The sequence below is a fragment of the Typopeltis vanoorti genome, chromosome 22, assembly GCF_054136105.1.
Source record: "Typopeltis vanoorti isolate ZY-2024b chromosome 22, IOZ_Tvanoo_1.0, whole genome shotgun sequence".
Classification (NCBI taxonomy): Eukaryota; Metazoa; Arthropoda; class Arachnida; order Uropygi; family Thelyphonidae; genus Typopeltis; species Typopeltis vanoorti.
In genome coordinates, this window is record NC_143570.1 from 62,886,510 (window position 1) to 62,908,286 (window position 21,777).

Consider the following 21,777-nt stretch of genomic DNA (forward strand, 5'->3'; position numbering starts at 1 on the left):
AATACTGACCGAAGTTGCAATAAACAACACAGAAATTTACGCATACAACATAAATAATTATCAAACCTACAACTTATGTACACCAAACAAAAGAGAAGGTGGCATTTTGGCATTTATCAAAGAAAAATACAATGTGACAGAAAAACAAACTCACTTCGAACATGCGGAAACACTAATTTTGGAACTCACAAATAGCCACAATAGTATCAAATACACAATAAACACAATATACAGACCCCCAGATAATAATCCACTCAGTTTTCTTCACGAATTATAAACATGGCTAAGTGGCATTGAACCACGTACAACACACAGGCTCATCCTAATAGGAGACATTAACATAAATGCTCTTGACCATGCTTCTTCAACCACTAACACATATCTTGATATACTAAGTCAGTACAACATAAACCGTACCATTAACTTCCCAACAAAAGAAGAAATACTCAGTAACTCATTAACACAATCATGCATTGATCATATCAACATACAGCTCCCATCCATACATATACATCATCAGTAATTAACGTAAAAATTGCCAATCACTACTTAGTCTCAACTTTGTTTTATTATGTTTCCTACCCCCGCCCCCTCCCACCACCACAAAAGTCAACAAAACTCGATCATACTAAAGAGCATTGTTGATAACCAAGTAAAAAATACAGACTGGAATTCCCTATTAAAAATAAATGATCCTGTAACATTATACGAGAATCTTCAACTAAAGTTCACAGAAATATACAAAACCTACACAAACGAGACGACAAACAGACAACAATCCATGGATAAATGACGACATACTAAATACTATTACTGTAAAAGAAAATCTATGGAAAAAACTTAAAAAGTCACCCAGTAACACACATTTACAAACCTTATACAAAAATACAAGAAATAAACTAACAACAAAAATTTGTAGGGCAAAAAGACGCAGCTACTTCCAAAAATTCATGGAATATAACGACAATATTAAGCAAACATGGGCTACTCTCAACGAATTAGTAACCTGAAAAAAGAAAACTTCAGCACAAGATTTTATTGCAAAAAGCTTTGGTCAGGACACAAACCAAGAGGAACTAGCACACTCATTCAACCATGCTTTCACAAACAACATCAGGAACTAGCACACTCATTCAACCATGCTTTCACAAACAACATCACGCAACTCAAAAAAAGACAAACTACCAACGATCAACAAAAAACTACCGACACAAAGTCAACAACAAACAATGTATTTTCCACCCATAACAAAACAGGAACTGAAAGAAGCAATCCGACAACTAAACCCAAAGACAACTCCAGGAATAGACAAAATAAGACTCACAGACCTTATAACACACTTTGAACAAATAAATCCAATACTTTTGAAACTCATGAACATAATATTCAACACAACAATTATTCCACAACAACTAAAAACTGCAGTAATTACGCCAATATACAAACACGGCAAAAGAAACGATACTCAGAAATACAGACCAATAGCTACACTACCAGCAATCTCAAAAATTCTAGAAAAAATAACACACACCAGACTACAGAACTATTTACAGAAGTACAACATCATCTCACAAAACCAATACGGCTTTCAGAAAACAAAAAGCACCATTACTTTATTAGGAGACATCACCGACATAATAAACAAAGCTCTTGACAAAAACAAGTTCGCTGTCCTTATACTGCTGGACCTAACCAAAGCATTTGATACACTTGAACATGACATACTACTCACCAAACTATACTCAATAGGTATAAGAGGAACACTGCATACATGGTTCAAGAACTACCTCTCAAACAGAACACAAGTAACAAAAATAGGTACATGTCACAGTCAGAGTATACAAGTAAAACACGGTGTACCTCAAGGTGCCATATTATCACCCACACTATTCAACATATACATTAACGATGTTCATAACATATCCATAAGAAGTCAAATATTTCAATATGTAGATGACACTGCACTACTAGCAATCCACACAGACATTAACACAGCTCTCTGCAAAGCACAACAAGACCTAAACGAAATCACAACATACTTCCACCAAAACGCAATTCTAATCAATGGCACCAAAACGCAGATGTTGATAATACACAACCCAAGAATCATACGCCCCGCATCACTATCGATACATTGTCACACATACCGCTGCATTAACAACAAAAATACCTGCCAATGTTCCGAAATCAAACCTGTAACTATATAGATTCCCACCTTAAATGGACAAAACATATAGAATACCCACACACCAAACTCCGGATCATCGCAGCAAAACTCTTCCAAGTTAAAGACATTATTCCACCCAACATAAAAAAACTCCTATATCACGGTACTGCGATTCCCTACTCAGATATGGAATAACAGTCTATACAGTCTACATCAAACAGCCACCTAACAAAATTAGAAACACTACACAGGAAAATCGTGTCAACAGTGATCTGGACACCTTACACGCAACAACCAATATTCGACAAGCACATGGCGATACACAGAATTATGAGCATTAAAAATCTGAAACACTACATGACATTAACAAGGAATTACTTCAACATCACCTATCGAAACAACAGAAACACACATCTTATAACACGACCTGCAACAACTCTCTACATCTCCACACTCTTCAACAGCTCATACAGTTCTTTTGTGAGATCACATCAGATACCCACACAACTCAACAACCTACCAAGAAAATTAAAACATGTAGATAACTACAGAACATTAAAAAGCGAACTCTGGAAAATATACCAACAAAGTTACGAAACCATTAACACTAATATAGACATCACAAATCACTAGCATTGAATGCCTACATCCCATACATAAACAGTAGCTACAACACAAATAGTGAAGGCTAAATCCCACTCTCTTCATAAAAGCTAACCCAAGCTTCGAAGTAGGTGGGATTAACTTGCCTCACTCATCTACAAGTAATCCTTATAAGCAAATGCAGAAATTTGTATGTATAATCACTCTTTCTCAAACTTGAAAAAAGAAAAAAATAAATAAATAAAATAAAATAAAAAAATAAAAAATTATACAAAAAATTCTGTATAATCTTCATTGTTAATATTAGAAGAAGATGTATTGTAAATACATAATATAAAGGCAAAAAAGTATTATTAAAAATTTTAATTGAAATCCAATGTAGGAATTGCAGCACTTAGTGCTGAACTCTGTAAAATTATAAGGTGCAATGTCACACAAGATGTTTATTGTATGTATAAATATTTTAGCAATGAATAAATATATTATTATTAGTAAAAACAACAAAAAAAAAGCTGCCCATAATAATAATAATAATAATAATAAAATGCATACTCAGCTGGTCTTCTTGGGTCTGTTACAGTGGATATCTCAATGAATGCAGAAAGTTATTCACACACACACACACGCACGCACGCGCACACACACACACACTACCAAAACACCAAAAATAGCAATATCAGCAGCTGTGCACTGTTACTAGCATGATGTGTCTGTTCATTCATAGGCCTGTTGGCTCAGAATTTTGTTATAGACTACACTGGAATTACAATACAAAAGATATATTGGACCTGTAGACAATTGTTTTTGCTGATAAGAGTGGAATTAAGCAAGGTCTACTGCTGTGACAAGATTCAACATATTCTGTGTTCAAGTGCCTTTGCTGTTGACCTTGGTACTGTGCTACCATTTCACTTATTACAGACAATCTTCATAATTATTTATTATTATTATTATTATTAACAACTGACTTCCATGGAGTCAGAGACTCATCATGGAAGGTACACACTATTGCACACAGTGCTCATCCAATGGTGCTTTAAGCTGATCCAGTGTGTCTACATTTACAGCAGACTCAGGAATGCACTCCACACAAAGAACCTACTCCTCCGCTCATACAGTTTATACAGTTATACAGTTTCCAGGAATGGCCTCTTGTTTTACCCCCCCCCCTCTCATTCTATGAAAACACTCTTCCATGTTAACCTGACTCCTGACACTGGCTTATATGTCTCAATCATATTCCTCCTGTTCATGAGGCTCTGCAACTTACATTCTCTCAATCTGTCCTCATGCTCCCCATTCCACCAACTGCAAATCTTCTCTGGATCCTTTCAACATATCCTCGTCACCACAAAAACCCATCAACCAATTTTAATCTTTTATCAGCTGCTCCTGCACAGTTGTTGATATATCATAGCATTGTGATGACTATTTTGTTTGCATGAAGTTTGTTATCTGCATACATGCTTTATATATAGCTTCTTCTTCTTCTTCTTTTCAACCATTTTCTGTCCACTGCTGGATGAAGGCCTCCTCCAGTTCCTTCCACCTTTCTCTGTTCTTCGCAATGGTTGACCAATTTTTCCCAACAAAATTTTACAATTCATCACTCCACCTTTTTTTTAGGATGTATATATGTGTGTGTGTGTATCTAGTCTGGAATAGACATGATACTATCTCCTACGGAGCATTGGATTCCATTGATAATGCAGTACCTTATAAACTGTCACTCAGTGTGTATAACAACATTAAAAGAGTCTGTTTCTATAATACAATTTTTGAGCTTCTTTCATTGTGAATTCATTATTTTAATTTTATTTTAGGTTGAATTAAAGTCAGGAGTGTCTGTGATGTGGGATGGAAAAAGTCGTATTTATATCGATGCTTCTCCATCACTAATAGGCAAGACCCGAGGATTATGTGGAACATTCAACCACAATGAGAAAGATGACTTTCTTACAGCTGATGGAGATGTAGAAGCTGATGTAAATAAATTTGCTGCAAGATGGAAAGCTAGTGGGCCATGCAAGGAAGCAAAGAAAATACAAGTTTCCATTCCTTGTGAAATGTATCCTCAGAAAGAAGCCAAAGCTTATCAGTTATGTGCTCTTTTAAAGGGGAACCTGTTTAAAAGTAAAGTGTTGACTTTAATTATTTCAAACTTTAGTTTTTGTCTCTTATTTAGAATGAATTTAATATGCATTTCATTTATTTAAATATTTAAATGTATAATTTAGTTATTTCTGTTGTATGCTTCATACAAGTCAACAAAATAACAATTGAATTAAAGATTTAATTCTGTATGTTAGTCAAATAAATAATAGTTTAATATCCGACGTTTCACTGACTGATATCTGTCAGCATTTTCAAAGGATACACTGGTAAGCAAGAGAAAGTAACAAAAACTAGGAAACTAACCGACAATTCTAAAAATTATATAAAGTTATCACTGTGCGTGATACAATGATATAATACGTATGTCACACGTACAATGTTTTATTTGTTGAGAAATTTATTGTAATTTTCATGAAAGTTCATTTCTTTTTGGTTAAATGATCTGAATAGAGTTTTCCATCTATCTGGTATGATTAGGCCTTGATTCTTATTTAAGTTACCTGTTGAACGGGGGACTGTAGCAGCTTCTTTAAATGTTCTGTAATGGTAGTTCTCTTCTATGTAGGGCATATGGCTCATATCCCATTCAATATTATGGTTGGTGGAGGCAAAGTGGGAAGAAAGGCCTGATATATCCTGTCTGCTATTCCTTACATAGCCTATGTGTTCTTTCTTTCTTGTTTCAAAACTTCTAGATGTCTGTCCGATGTAATTAATACTGCACGAACAGGATATGCTGTAAACTCCTGAGTATTTGTAGAAAGGATGTCTATCTTTCATATCCAAAAAATTAGCTCTTCTTCTAAAACCATATAATTTCAGAGTAACCTTCAAACCTATTGAGACCATTCAGAAGTTTATAAGATCACTGAAAGATAGCCATCTTTTCTACAAATACTCTGGAGTTTATAGCATATCCTGTTCATGCGGTATTAATTACATCAGACAGACATCTAGAAGTTTTGAAACAAGAAAGAAAGAACACATAGGCTATGTAAAGAATAACAGACAGGATATATCAGGCCTTTCTTCCCACTTTGCCTCCACCAACCATAATATTGAATGGGATATGAGCCACGTGCCCTACATAGAAGAGAACTACCATTACAGAACATTTAAAGAAGCTGCTACAGTCGCCCGTTCAACAGGTAACTTAAATAAGAATCAAGGCCTAATCTTACCAGATAGATGGAAAACTCTAATCAGATCATTTAACCAAAAAGAAATGAACTTTCATGAAAATTACAATAAATTTCTCAATAAATAAAACGTTGTATGTGCGGCACACATATTATATCATTGTATCACGCACAGTGATAGCTTTATATAATTTTTAGAATTGTCAGTTAGTTTCCTAGTTTTTGTGACTTTCTCTTGCTTACCAGTGTATCCTTTGAAAATGCTGACAGATATCAGTCAGTGAAATGTCGGATATTAAACTATTATTTACTTGACTAACATACAGAATTAAGTCTTTAATTTTATACTAGTGGTCAAGAAATAAGGTCATAATAAGATAACAATTGGTTTTCCACTTGGTTATACTACAAATCAAAGATCCAAGAAATTATATTCTTGGTTTAATCCTTTATCCAAGTATAAGCAAACAAAGTGTGCACATGAAGTAATTTCACGATTGGGCAACTTGTATATAGAGGCTAATGATTTTACATCACTTGCGTGCAAACTTTGTTTGCTTACACTTGGATAAAGGATCAAACCAAGAATATAATTTCTTGACATCTTTAATTTATAGTATAACCAAGTGGGAAGGCTTTTAACATCTATCTCTAATCGAGAGTATTTTAGTAATAAGGTATGACACCTTTTTGGTTACTTACATGTGGAAATATGACTTCTGCATTCAACCTTGGTATCACTTCTGGGTCTCGCTCCCACTGACGAGACCTCAATAAAGGTCGAAACTGGTTGTGACCTTTCTCATAATGCATAGCATTATACATGTCTATAAGGATATGTGCTTTGCATTATGGGATACTAAGGCAAGTGAAGTGAAGTCATTAGCCTCTATATATGAATTGCCTAATCGTGAAGTTGCTTGATGTGCAAACTTTGTTTGCTTACACTTGGATAAAGGATTAACACCCCATCTGGCCATGATGTCTATAGACGTTCAGCAAAATCTGGATATGATTCTGTAACACCTATTGGTGTTACAGAATCATATGTTACAGAATAATATGGATAAGAAGTGCAATTTGGTCTCATTATTTCATCAACCATGGCTGGTAGAGAGGTTAAACCAAGAATATAATTTCTTGGCATCTTTAATTTATAAGATAATGATTATTATTATTATGTATGTACCTCCATTGCATTCTAAGACTTAATGAAGGAATCTCATTAACCATTATTCACTTATTGTATGTCATACTTCTTAAATTTATTCATTGACTGCACACTCAAAGCTTCCTTATGCCATTAGTTCACCTGTGTGAAGGGCTAGTAAAAATCTAGTCATTCACACTGGTTAGTAAAAATCTAGTCCTTTATATCCCTGCTAATTATACTTTTACTTACCTTCCATTGTTGACCTCTTTTTCTCTCTGGTTTTCTGCTGTATATTGGAAAACTTCTTTTACATCTATCCTATAACACCCTAATAGTAATCGTACATTTCTATCATATCTGTTATTTTATGTCTGTCAACCAAGTTTTGTAACTCACAAACCTTCTCTTCTTCATATAGCTCTTTCAACATACTGGCCACTGTCTTGCTCATCTGTCTGTTTGAGGCATAGCATTCAAGATGTTTCTGTAAACACTTTAAAAAGTATGGAAGCTGTTTGAATTGAAAGAAAATCTGCAGCATCTCTTAGAATTCTTTGGAGACCTTTTTTCCATAATGTCTAATTTTGGAATATCACTTAGGAGAGATCACAAAATTGAAACCATGGGAAAGGATGTTATTTCAGGATCATATAACTTTTTTGGAGAACTTGTTAATAACTATTTTATTGAGTAGCAATCTGTTATTGTGATTTTCTTTGCATTTAAACAGCTTCTATACTTTTATAAGCAAAAAGAGAATTAAAGGCCTTAAAAATATTAAAAAGGACTAAGGCATAGTGATATTGAAAGCTGACAAAGGCAACTCAACAGTCGTTTTGATTTCTACAGAATACATAGAAAAAAATGAAAACTCTTCTAGGAGATACAAACACCTTTGAAAAGTTGGAATGAGATCCCACAGGATATTTTCATAATCAAATGCTTCTGTGTGCAATTGGAAGAACTGTGGTATTTTGTGCCCTTTGATTGGAAAAGGCCTAAGTTCAGTTCTCATCATAATGGGAAGAATCTTTATATGGGTTTTTTCAATTGAAGTTGGCTGATCTCATATAGAGGTAGCAGGTTTTTTCTCCTGGAAACTCTGGTTTTTCATCTCACATACAGATAAAACAGCCTTCAGGACACATGCAAACACAAAAAAAAACACTGATGGTGATGGATTGAAGTGGTGGAGATGGAGAGTAGAGTAGGGTAGTGGACTAAAGATGCCTTCCTTGATGAGTCTTTGGACTCCTTGAAGGTGTCACATAATAATAATAATAATAATAAACCAATAACTTAATTAAAAACCTATTGAACTGGTCTGAAGAAACAAAACAAAACAAACAAACAAAAAAATACTGTGAATCTAGACATCCTCTTGTTCCAAGAATATATGGAATCCCTAAACTGCATAAACAAGACTTACCATTAAGGTGTTTCAGTTTCTGCATGAAGTAGTTTTCATGTGTTGGAGAATAAGGACTACCTATTGCAGTACATTCAGTCTGTTAGTAAAGTTTATTTTGACATGTAAAGTAGTAGCCAGAGTATATGAAAAAGTCAAAGAGGTAAGTAGTATCTGCAGGAAAGTTTCTCAAGGAAGTCAAGTGGTTCACTTGCCTCTCAGAAAGTGGTCCGTCATTCTTCCATTCTATATGTTAAGGATGATTCTGAAGGAATAGACAAATTGCTTAAATCTGTTAGCCTTCTGGTGTCCTTTTGCTGTGTTAAAAAGACTTTGGAATCTGTAAGGGATGAACTTCTACTATTTGCCCACTATGGCATGCTTCAAATTCTGTGCAAATGTGGGTCATCATACTTTGCCAGATAGGTAGATCAGTTGCTGTGTTCATTGTGATGAATATATAAATTCCATTAAATTCCATGAGCTGGAAGAGTCTAGACTAGTAGTATATGACATCTCCATCAAACATCATGCCCTTTTGAAAAAAAGATTAAGATACTTCATACAAGTAATTATCCCATGAAATATTTATAGAATGACAGTTATAAAGCCTTGCTTCACTATCCAAATTTGAACAAATTACAATCTGAGGTTATCACTGATACGGAACACAGTTCTTCTTGAAATGTTTTATTATTATTATTAATACAGGTATCTCTATGGGGTCAGTAGACTCATCACGGGAGACCCAAACTATCAAAACAATATCTATCATACCTCCTCTTCAATTCATTTACAGACAAAGAACACACAACTGAGTCAGGCAATGCATTCCACTCGTTCACCACCCTCCAGGTGAAAAATCTAGTTCTCACACCCTTGTTAACCACACTTTTCCTTAATTTCCAGGGATGACCTCTTATTCTTCCATCACTATCACACAGCTGAAATATTTCCCCTGCATCAATCTTATAAAAACCTTTTAGTAATTTAAATGCTTCTATCATACCCCCTCTTCTCTGCCTATCAACCAACCTCTGCAATCCACAAGCTCTCAATCTATCAATGTAGGAAGCATTTTTTGAACCTTCTCCACAACCTCCTCATCTCCAAGGAATCCAGGTGACCAGACCTGAGCACAGTAATCCAAATGTGGAAGTATCAATGCCTTATAAAGGGGAATAATAACCTCTTTATCTCTGGATGTCAGTGTGTTCTTCAACAACCAAGTAATCCTATGTGCAATCTTGGACATCTTCGCAATGTGCCCTCTGAACTTCATCTCCCTATCCACCAACACTCCCAAGTCCCTAGCCTCACCAATCTCTTGAAGTACCATTCAATCAATGTTATACATACCATTCAATCAATGTTATACATAGCTGGCAATCTTTTAATCCAAAAATACATAACTTTACACTTTTCCACATTGACCTGACATCCATTACCTTTTGCCACTTTATTTAAATCATCGTGCAAACTCTCAACATCAGCTTGATAAAATTTATTGTGCTACCCAACTTTGAATCATCAGCAAACAACTGAATATCTCCCTTTAAGCCATTTCCTATATCATTTATGTACAAATTAAACAATAACGGCCCAAACACAGAACACTGAGGCACACCACTAGCCACCTGCCTCATCTTGGACTCTACTCCTCCATACACCACTTTCTGGTATATGTAGGAGCAGAGTCCATATCACGAGTTTAGTATCCATACCATCTGCTCTAATTTTCTCAACAGTATTCCGTGGGGTATCCTGTCAAAAGCCTTATCAAAATCCAGAAATATGACTGTGTAACCATTTCTCTTGTCCAACTCAGATGTCATTCAATTATAAAAAGTTAATAAATTGCTAAGGCAGGATCGACCTTTGGCAAAACCATGTTGGCCCTATAGAGTATCATATTCTGATCCACCCATCCCTGAATTCTGTGTTTAACCAACTTTTCCAATACTTTAACCACCACTCCCGAGATGGTGATTGGTCTATAATTAACTACCGCAGTCTTAGAGCCACCTTTATGCAAAATAACAACTTTGCCTTCTTTCCACTCCCTATGGACCATACCGAAGTTCAAACTTAAGTTAAATAACCAAGTAAAAGGCGTTGACAATTCCTTTGCACATCATGCAACACCTGAGCTGATATTCCATCTAAACCTGAGCAGTGTTTGCATTTAAATTCTCTAATATACTAAGTACCTCTGATTTATTAATTTCAATTCTCACATTAGTTATTGCTACAGGTACAGAGATATCCTCGCTTGGGTGATAGACCTTTGAAAAGTGATCACTCAGTAACTCTTCTATTACATCTGAATTGTTAATCTCAATATCATCAGCACCCACTAAGGTTATCCTTCCAATGTCATTCTTCCTTTTACTTGTCACATAGTGGAAGACCTCTTTGGGATTACTCTTTATCTCCTTGGCTAAAGTCTTCTCATAATCTGATTTAGCTTTTCTTACTATGCTGGTAACCTTCCTAGCTTGAGCCTTGTACTGCACATGGGTGTACTGATTGCCTTTCTCCTTGTAAATTCTCCATAACATTTTCTTTTTTTTTTTGTAAATCCTGATACTGCTACTTATCCATCTAATGCCTACCATGTTTTTCTTCCTGACCAGGAGAATGCATTCTGATATTGCCTTCCTCGGATAGCCGCTGATTATATCCCATGCACTGCTAACATCTTTCCCCTGCAATGTGTTCTGCCATGGGATGGATGTTATAATTACCTAACCTGTAGTACCGTATATACCCCTTCTTAAGAGAGAAACCCACAAATTTTGCAACTTCCGAAGTGAGAGCGATCATGATCGCTCTCACTAATTGGAGGTAATGAAGACACCTTACTTATGTATATGTCTTCTGAGCCAATGACCAGATCCAACACTCTCACACCACGAGTCTCTTCAGTTATGTGCTGTTTCAAGTAATTATCTCTTAGGTATATGAATTCCATTTTCTTTTTGCCATGTGATATTTCCTTCTTCCAATTGATATCACCATAATTAAAATCCCCAATAATAATCACTAACCATGTACTCATTGCAATAATTTGCTGATGCATGAATTCAATGTCACCCCTTATATCCCCTGGCCTATAGCAGCTACCAACTGTATATTTGGTTGTGTTGGTCTATTTCACACCAGACTGCCTCAAATGAACTATCATTCACACATCTATCCTCTTGATATACTACTTTCTTTGGCTGCAACTCATCAGCTATCATCAACAGTACTCCACTCTCATTCTATTTTCTCTATCCTCCCTGAAAATACTCTACCCATCACATTCAATTCCAGTAACCATATCTTCTGCTGACAGCCAAGTTTCACTAATGTCTACAACTTTTGGTAAGATTGCACTGACTAATGCCAAAAATTCTTCCCTCTTATTTTGATATGCTTCTTGCATTAGTATACAAAATTGCAGATTCCCTTTAGATCTTGAACTAGCTTTAGAACTGATATACATACTACTAGTTCCAGTAGACCCATGCTGATTTTTATCCACTCTATTCATCAATTTATTCTGTGAAAAAGGATCAACAAATATACATTCACTGCATAAGTTTCTCCCTCTTACAGTCAACCTTTTCAATTTTAGTTTCCCTGCCCAGTTACTTCAACTTGTTCAGTTGAAGTTGATCTCTTGCATACAGCTATCTTTTGCCTTCAAACACCTCCAGACATCAACAAATTCCAGACCTCTTTTTTTGCACATTCTTGCAATCATATCATTCATTATTATCGCTCGTCTACTTAACTCATAATTGTCAAAATGAAGCACCACACACACACACTATCCTCCCTTTGACACTTTTCTTCTTCATGATATTTAATAATGTTCTTAAATCTTTTGCTACCCAATTAATACTATAATATTGAACAGTTTTTTTTTTTCATTTTTAAAATAATATATCTTGTTATCAATTTAAGCAGTTAAACCTTGAGCATATTTCAAACCATGCCCCTCTGTCATGTTTTTTTAATAACTTGTCTTGTTTCAAATTTTGCAGTTAGGATACTAATGTATTTTAGATGGTGCCACTCTGTCATGTAATGTACAGAGGGGCTCATGCATTTTCATTGTTAGGTCTGTCTGTTATCTATTCTGCATGTTTAATTTCAAAGTCATACTGAAAATATTCAGTTCATCATATAACAGCCAATTGCTTACCTAACTTACTCTTTGCAACATTAAACTAGTTGTTTCATTCACTACCCACTCACATAGTTTGATTAGATCCTCCTGTAACGCAACTTTGTACTCATAGTTCTTCTTTACTTTGTATTACCTGCATACAATTGCATATCTATAGTTTGTCCTGTCCCCAGTATTATTAATATACAAGTTAAACCATAATGTTCCCAAAGGAGATCTCTGTAACATATTGCTAGTGACCTTCATCTTTTGGGATACCACTTCCCCATACACAAGCTGTTGATACCTGTAACAGCCAATCACCTGTATAATCTGATCCATTCCAGTTTAATTACTAGATTGCCATGTGACAATCTCTCAAAAGCCTTTAAAAAAATCCAAGTTTACCACTGCATGTGCATTTCCCTTATCCAAGAAATTTGTCACTTTGTTGTAGTACATAAGCATATTGCAAAAACAATGACTGAACATTATTAACAAGCACATGCTTACCATCCCAGAGAGAGAGAGAGAGAGAGACAGAGAGACAGAGACAGGGAATTCTGCTATTATCAACCATAATTTGAATCTTAGCATTCACCTACCTCTCACACACACACACCTCACACAAGATACAAAGACTAACCTATTATTTGTTGGAATGGTCTTTATTTCCCCCTTTGTGATGTAGTACAAATTTACTCTTTCCACTATTTTAGAACTTGTCCTGTTGCAAGACTCTTGTTACACATGTATTCCAAGGATGCCATTAGCTCAATGGAGCATTTTGTTAATATAATTATTATTATTATTATTATTACATGACACCTCTAGGGGGAGTCCAAAGACTTATCGAGGGAGGGCACCTACTGTACAACTTTCTGTCTCCACTAACTGCAACAAACCACCATCTGCACCAACTCTATCTACTACCAAACACCACCACCTAGCTGGCCGAGTGGTTAGCATGTACAAATGAGAGGGAGATAGCAAGCAGTTGCATAAGGAATATGTAGTGATATGTTGTCAATTCCTGCTATGTTATTTACATCAGCTTTACTTAATTCCTCATATACTTCTGTCCTGCCTAGTCACTGTCCATCCTTCCTCCACTATACACTCTACGCTGAACTTGCTCACGAAATACTCTGTTACAATATCTTATTGAATATATGGGTGTTGCTAGCATGTGAAGATGGACGACGAGTAACATTAGCTGTTAATGAAAGGTAAGTATTAGTAGTAAGGAGAGAGATTGCATTTATTTTGTGACAATATTGGTTTTTAAGTTTGCACTGCTCAAATGGAAAATTTCTTTGTATAATAGAATGGTATTTAGTTAGGATTTTATGATCCCAGCATTATCTCCACATGTAGCAACTATATTCAATGCCAGTATTAGTACTAGTCTTAACGTCCTACCATTTAAAGACTATGTTATTTGTAAGCTAGTTGAGGATTTTGTAGCTTGCTATGCATGGGGTATACATACACATTCTTTTGTTTAAGAATGTGGAAGGTGCAACATGGGAATGCATACATATGCATGAAATACTAACACAATGCTAACATAAGTGTCTCAATCTCAGGATTTAGCAGATAGTACTTCAGAAATAGACAGTTTTCATTTTGTGAATGCCAGTAATGTTTTGGAGGATGGAAAGAATATTAAAGACCTACATGTAGATTTAGCTTTTGGTAGTTTAGAAGACAGAGATGATTTGTCGGATGACCATGATTGTGTGTGTGTGTGTGTGTGTGTGTGTGTGTGTGTGTGTGTGTGTGTGTGTGTGTGTGTGTGTGTGTGTGTGTGTATGAATGGCAATTAAAAGCAGAATATGTGGATAGAGAAATAGAACTCCTGAAAAGGCAATAGAAGGAATGAAAGTCTAAGTTGAGGAGGATGAATGAAGATCTTGGGAGGATAAAGAAGTTGGCAAGTGCGAGAGGAATGAAGGGAAGATAACAGAGGAAATGGCAGAGGGAAAAACTAAATGTGAAAACAAGGGATAGAGAGGTGAGGAGGAAGGAGAATGGGAGAGAAAGGAGAGAGAGAGAGAGAGAGATTGAAAGCTGTAAGAGGCAGGGATGCCAGTGAGAGAAGGTTGAATGAATATATTTGGAGTGTCATGTATGGAGATTTGATGATTCAGGGTTTGCAGAGTGGAGTTGCCCTGGTATGATAATGTGGAATGGAGGAGAAGAGCAATGATGACGAATGAGATGATAAGGAGAATGTGCTGGTGAAGGAATCTGGGATGTGTGGAGTGTGATTCAGGATAGAAAGAGCTGTATTCAAGAGATAGATTGTATTTGAATGTAGAAGGGCACAGGCATTTAGAGAGACTGTTTTCTGGGCAAGCGAGTGTGCTGGGATAGGGAAAATAGAATTTCATAGGTGGAATGTTCCAGGGATAGTGGCTTGAGAAAGAAGGGGGGTTTACACTATATTACAGAGGCAGGTGGAGCATGAGGGGCATAATGATGGCTATAAGAATGCTAACAGTACACTGGTTTTTCTGTATACAAATGAGATTATGAGGAGGCATATGAAGAGGGAGATGGCAAGCAGTTGCATGAGGAATATAAGGTTCAAGCTAGGAAAGTGACTGGTATTGTAAGGAGAAAAAAATTAGAATATGAGAGAAGACTGGCACTGCAATACAAGGCAGATCTCAAGGAGTTTTTTTGCTATGTTGCAAGTAGGAGGGAGTTCAGTCTTGGTACTACAGCCTTTATTTCTTAAAGGATAATTATTATGATTATTATTATCTTACACCATCTCCATGGAGTCCAGAGACTGATCATGGGAGACCAAAATTAACCATTATACACATAAATTCTATCATGCCTCTTCTTGATTCTGTTCACTGTCAGAGAATTCACAACCAATTCTTTTTGAGTGGTGAAGTATTAGAAGTGATGGGGGAAAATGGGGCAAGTTCCTGGAGAGTGAAAGGGGAAAGATAGTACCATTGCATAAGGATGGTGGTAGAATGGAAGTATCAAACTGTAGGCCTGTTTGTATTTCTTTTGTAGTTAAAAAATTTTGACGAAATTGTAAGAAATTGTATCCAGAATTGGACAGATGAGGGTAATATTATTTATGCAGGACAGTATGGATTTGTTAAAGAGTGCTCTTGTTAGTAATCTGGTTACCTTTTACAATAGAGTAACAAGAGCAGTGGATGAAGTTAAGGTCATTTTTTTGGATTTTTCCTAGAAAAGGCTGCGGGTTCGAATCCAGCCATGGGCATGAATGTTTGGGATTGTCTGTGGAAATACGTGGTGGTGGGCGGTAGATGGCATTGGTGTAGATGATGATGGTAGTTGCAGTTCGTTGTAGTTGATGGATGAGTGGTGAGGACAGCGAGTTGTAGAGTAGGTGCCCTCCCTCGGTGAGTCTTTGGACTCCCTGGACGTGTCGAGTAATAATAACAATAATAATAATAATAATAATAATAATTGGCCTAGGTGCCAATTGGCAAGTTGATTTTTTTTCATCGTATGGATTTGGATATCAGGTTTGTCGATTGGTTCTCTGATAGATATCAGAGAGTAGTATATGGGGGAGCAGCATCAGGGAGTAGGAAGGTTACAAGTGGAATTCAAGAGTGTTCAGTGCTGGTACCATTTCTGTTCAGTCTTTATGTAAATGATGTTGTCACAGGACTATAGGGAGATATTCAGTTGTTTCCAGATAATGTGAATCTAGGGAGGGTTATTAGTTATAATTTTGATGTTTTGGCTCTTCAAGAAGATTGGAATAAGTTGGAATGGTGGGCAATGGCAGTGGGATGTGAGTTTAATGCAAATGAATGTAAGGTTTTAAAATTTGTAATCAACAGATGAGATGCTTCATACTGACTTGGTGGAGTTATACTGGAAGAAGTGGAGAAGCAAGGGATCTTGGGGTGATTAAACATAGAGATTTTTAAAATTCCGAGGACATATTGCAAATGTTGCGAAGACATTGTGAAGAGTATTGTGGCAATGTTGAGGAGAGTATTGACCACGAGAGAAAAAAGTGTGCTAGTCTCATTGGATAAAGCTTTGATCAGACCACATCAGAATTTCTGTGCTTAGATCTAGTCAACTGATTTTGAAGAGTAGGAAGTAACTTTGAAGATGCTGTAGAGTCGAATAACGAAAATGATGTTAGGACTGTTCAATGTTGATTATGAGGATAGACTGAAGGCATGCAGACTGCATAGTTTAGTGGATAGATGGCAAAGGGTGAGGATATGATAGAGAGAGAGAGAGAGATTTAAGCTTCTGAAGGGTTATATTATTATTATTATTATTTCCACCCCAAGACCTCATGGATTCAAAGACTCATCTGGGAAGTCCTTTTATCAATCACACTGCTCATCATACCATGTTATAAACACATTTGAATTCTTTGCAGACACCACATTCTCAGGCAAGGCATTCCAATCATTCACAACTCTGCACGAAAAAACCTGCCTCTCATCCTCTACTCACACCCTCTTTATACAGTTTCCAGGGATGACCCATGGTTCTCCCCTGATCTCCCAATATTCTCTGTAAAACTTCTCCAGTATTGATCCTATAACAACCCCTTACCAACTTGTCTCTAACATATCTCCCCTCTCCCTCCTATCCACTCTGCAAATTACATCTTCTCAATCTTTACTCATACTCGACATTCCAGAGGTCAGAAACTTCCTTAGTCAGTCTCCTTTGGACCCTTTCTAACATCTCTTCATCCTTCTTAAAACCTGGTGGCCAAATCTAGGAACAATAGTCCATGTGTGGCCTAATCAAAGCCTTATACAACAGAACAAGAATCTCCCTACTTCTACACGTCAGTGTCCTCTGCATCATTCCCAGAAGCCTTTGTGTTGTCTTCACAATTTTGGCAATGTATCCCCTATATTTTAGATCCTTATCCACTATCACCCCCAGATCTCTTATTTCCTCTACCTCCAACAATATATTCTCACCAACCATAAATGCTGCATCCCATCTTTGTTTTTCAAATTTTAAAACCTTACATTTTGCAACATTGATTTCACATCCCCATTTCCATCCCCAATCACTCAATCTATTCAAGTCTTCCTAAGGCCACAACATCTTCACTACACTTCGTGGTTCATCCCAACTTTGCATCATCTGCAAACAACTGAATATCTCCATCCAAATCTTCACCTATATTATTAATATACAAGTTAAACAGTAGTGGACCTAAAACAGACCCCTGAGGCACTCCACTAGTGACTTTCCTTTTCCTGGATATCGCTCCCCCATACACAACTTGTTGATACCTATCAGGTAGCCAGTCTCCATTCTAATGCACCAATCTAATATCCAACTCCATCTTCTCTAGTTTGATTGTCAACCTATCATGAGGTATTCTATCAGAAGCCTTTGCGAAATCTAAGTATATTACCGTGTATCCTTTTCCTCTGTCCAAGGAAGCAGTCACTTTATTGTAATAAGTAAGTAGATTACTAAAACATGACCTCCCTTTAGCAAATCCATGCTGTCCATCAAAGATAATCCCATTGTTATCAACCCAACTCTGGATCCTAGTTCTCACAAGCTTCTCGAACAACTTAATCACAACACCTGACACACAGATAGGCCTATAATTTGATGCTTGAGTTCGATCAAATCCTTTATGAAGTGGCACAATTTTGCCCTCCTTCCACTCCTTAGGAACATGACTGCGTGCAAGACTCATATTAAAAAAATATGTCAAGGCAGGTGTCAACTCCCTGGCACATTCTTTCAGAATATGTGGTGATATCTTATCAAGTTCCACAGCCTTATTAACATTTAGTTTACTCAACTCCCCATACACCTCTTGCTCACCTACAGTCAATCTCTCCTCCCCATCATCAACTGCTCTCAATCCCTCCATGAAGTCACATTCACAAGATTGAAAGATCTTTATGAACTGCTCATTAAGTATCTCCACCACACATTCTGCAACAGCTGTCTTTATACCATTTTCTCCAATCAATTTCATCCTTCCATAATTATTCTTTCTTTTGCTGGTTACATATCGAAAGAACTCCTTAGGAATCTTTTTAGCTTCATTAGCCAACTGCTGTTCATTCCTCTCTTTAGCTACTCTCACCAACCATGTCACCCTCCTTGCTTGGTCTTTGTAGACCTCATGGAATTGGTTATTTCCACTTCTCTTATGTTGCCTCCACAATGCCCTCTTTCTCTGTATCGCATGCTTAATCTCTTTATTCATCCATCTCACACTTACTTTATTTAACCTTCTCATCCTTGGAATATATTTAGACATTGCATCTACTAACTAGTTTTTGAAATTCCTCCAAGCTGCATTGTTCTCTTTTCCAGCTAACTCCTCATTCCATGTTACACCCACAAGCTATCTCCTAAGCTCTTCATAATCATCCCCCTTGTAGTTCCACATATACCCTTTTCTCACAGAGGCCCTCACGCTGCTGGCAACCACCCAGGTAATCACCTCATGGTCACTCTCACCAATTGGTGGATGATTTGACACCTCATTTATAATTACATCCTCTGATGAGATGACCAAATCCAAGACCCTCGATCTTCGTGTGTCCTCTGTTACATACTGTCTGAGGTAATTATCCCTCAAAAACTCAAGAAACTCATTTTGTTTACTTCCAGTTGCTATCTCATAATTCCAGTCTATATTGCCATAATTAAAATCACCCATAATGATCACCCTTTTCTTATTTACTTGGCTAATTTGATCGTTATTATTGTATTAATTCTGAGTAGTTTTTCCATATAGTTGAATGAGGGAAAAGAAATAGGAAAAGTGGCCATCCCTTGAAGTTGCGAAAGGAGATGATGAAAAAAAGGATAAGAAGTAAGTTTTTGAATGGAGAGTTGTAGGAGCATGGAATGCATTGCCTGAGAGGATGGTGAATGTGCAGACTGTGCATGATTTTGTTATGATATACTTTGTGTTCACTACTGTTGATCTCCCTTAATGAGTTTTGTGACTTCATGGGGCATGAGGAAAATAAAAATAGTAATAATGTTACCTGTATACTTTGTATGTTGTTTTTTTTACCATTTTCATACACTTGATATCATTTTCCAAATATCATTGTTTCTTATATCTCACATATGTTGAAAGAACTTTTTAGAATTTTTGCTTGTATTATACTTTTATGTCCTTACTAACTGGGTTGCCTTCTTGGTCTGCTCTTTTTGCTTCTGTATACTGATTATTATCTGTGCGGTGAGCCTAGTGGCTGTGAGCATCACAACCATATGCCTGGGGAAGGAGTGTCCTAGGTTTGATTCCTGTCAACGATATGAGGAGCTTAAGGATCCTCCTCAGCCATAGCCAAGTTAGCCGGTCTTGGGCGTGGACAACAGGGTTTTTTCCCCAGTTTATCCTGGGGTTTTTCCTCCTGCAAAGAAGGCAAACCATCCCCATGAACACATCCTTTGACAGACATGGGATACTACCAGGAATAAGGCGCAACCAACCTATTCCTCGGGATTATCGGTTTTGGAGCTTACACGGTGAAATGTGTAGGCCTGCGTGAAAGCGTAACATATGATGACGATGACAATACTGATTATTACCCTTCGTCTTGTGCTGTGTTGGTATAGCCTTTATTTTCCAGATTACATACTTAATATCTTTATTCATCTATTTTATACCATATATTGAGCTGTTTTCACCTTTGGTATATACTCGGACATAGCTAGTATTAGATATCTTTTGATTTGTGCCCAATCAACATCTGTGTCATTTTCAACTCATTATAGTTCAACATATGTCCTTCTCACCCAGAAGTCCTCATATGACTGGCTAAAACCCAAGAAGATCACCTCTTGGTCCCTCCCCAACTGGAGGAAGATTAGATACTTTTCACAATCACATCATCTAATGATTGATCATATCTTAGATTTTCAAACTTCGTGTTAGTATTCTTAAGATAGTTGTATCTTAAGAACACAAGAAATTCATCCTCCTCATTCCTTGATGTCATCTTTTCATTCCAGTCAGTATTATCATAATTTAAATCACTCATAATCCTTACTTCTCTTGCTCATTAAAATTTTCCTATACATTTCTTTATCTTCACATTTCTTGTCCTGTAGCATGATCCAGCTAAATATCTCATCCTATCAACTTTCCCTTCACACCAGTCTGCTTCAAAATCAGTCACTGTTTTTTCCTTGCATTTCCTTCTGCAAGGAAATGCAAGAAAAATCATGGGGGAGACCTTCATCCACTGCTGGATGAAGGTCTCCCCCATGATTTTCCAGACCACTCGGTTTTCAGCCTCTCCCATCCATCTCACTCCTGCAATTTGTTCTAGTTCATCCCTCCACCTTCTCAGTTTTCCTCTTTGTCTTGCTCCATCCATTGGTCTCCACTCTGCTGTTTTTCTAGTCCATCTCCTGTCACTGCATCTGGCTATATGGTCAGCCCATCTCCACTTAGTCTGTTTAATGTATTTTACAATATCCATGACACCTGTTTGAGATCGTATCCAAGTATTTGTCTTCCTATTTCTTAATGTTATTTTTAGCATACTTCTCTCCATGCAATGTTGTGTTGTTCTCAGCTTTTTGTTTAGGACTTCTGTTAACGTTCATGTTTCTCCTTCGTATGTCAGACAGGAAGTATGCACTGGCCGAAAGCTTTCCTTTTTACACTCATAGGGATGTCACTTCTGAATATGTCTCTTTTCCTATAAACCATCCATCCAAGGTGCAATCTCTTTTCTTTGGAAAAGAGATTGCGCCTTGGATGAATGGTTTTAGGATTACAATCCACCTTGGGTTGTAATCCTCAAAGGATAACAATTGGCCTAAATATACATATGAAGTAACTTGTTCTATTTCATGGTTTTCAACTTTGACAGATATATGATTTATGTATTTATTCATCATTATATATTCATTATGTATTTATTTCCTTTTTAGACTCATAGGGATGTCACTTCTGAATATGTCTCTCATTTTCCCATAAACCATCCATCCAAGGTGCAACCTCTTTTCTTTGGAAAAGATATTGCACCTTGGACGGAT

The 21,777-nt window shown here is 36.6% G+C and overlaps 1 protein-coding gene across 4 annotated transcripts in view; it reads left to right on the forward strand.

The window, feature by feature from the left end:
* LOC150094462 (hemocytin-like) overlaps positions 1–21,777 on the forward strand; it is a 2,636,009-nt gene that overhangs the window by 419,324 nt on the left and 2,194,908 nt on the right. For all 4 annotated transcript variants that reach the window (XM_090412206.1, XM_090412207.1, XM_090412208.1 and 1 more), the window contains exon 15: positions 4,594–4,903. In XM_090412206.1, coding sequence (XP_090268332.1) covers positions 4,594–4,903 — 310 coding nt within the window. The remainder of the gene's footprint in view (positions 1–4,593; positions 4,904–21,777) is intronic.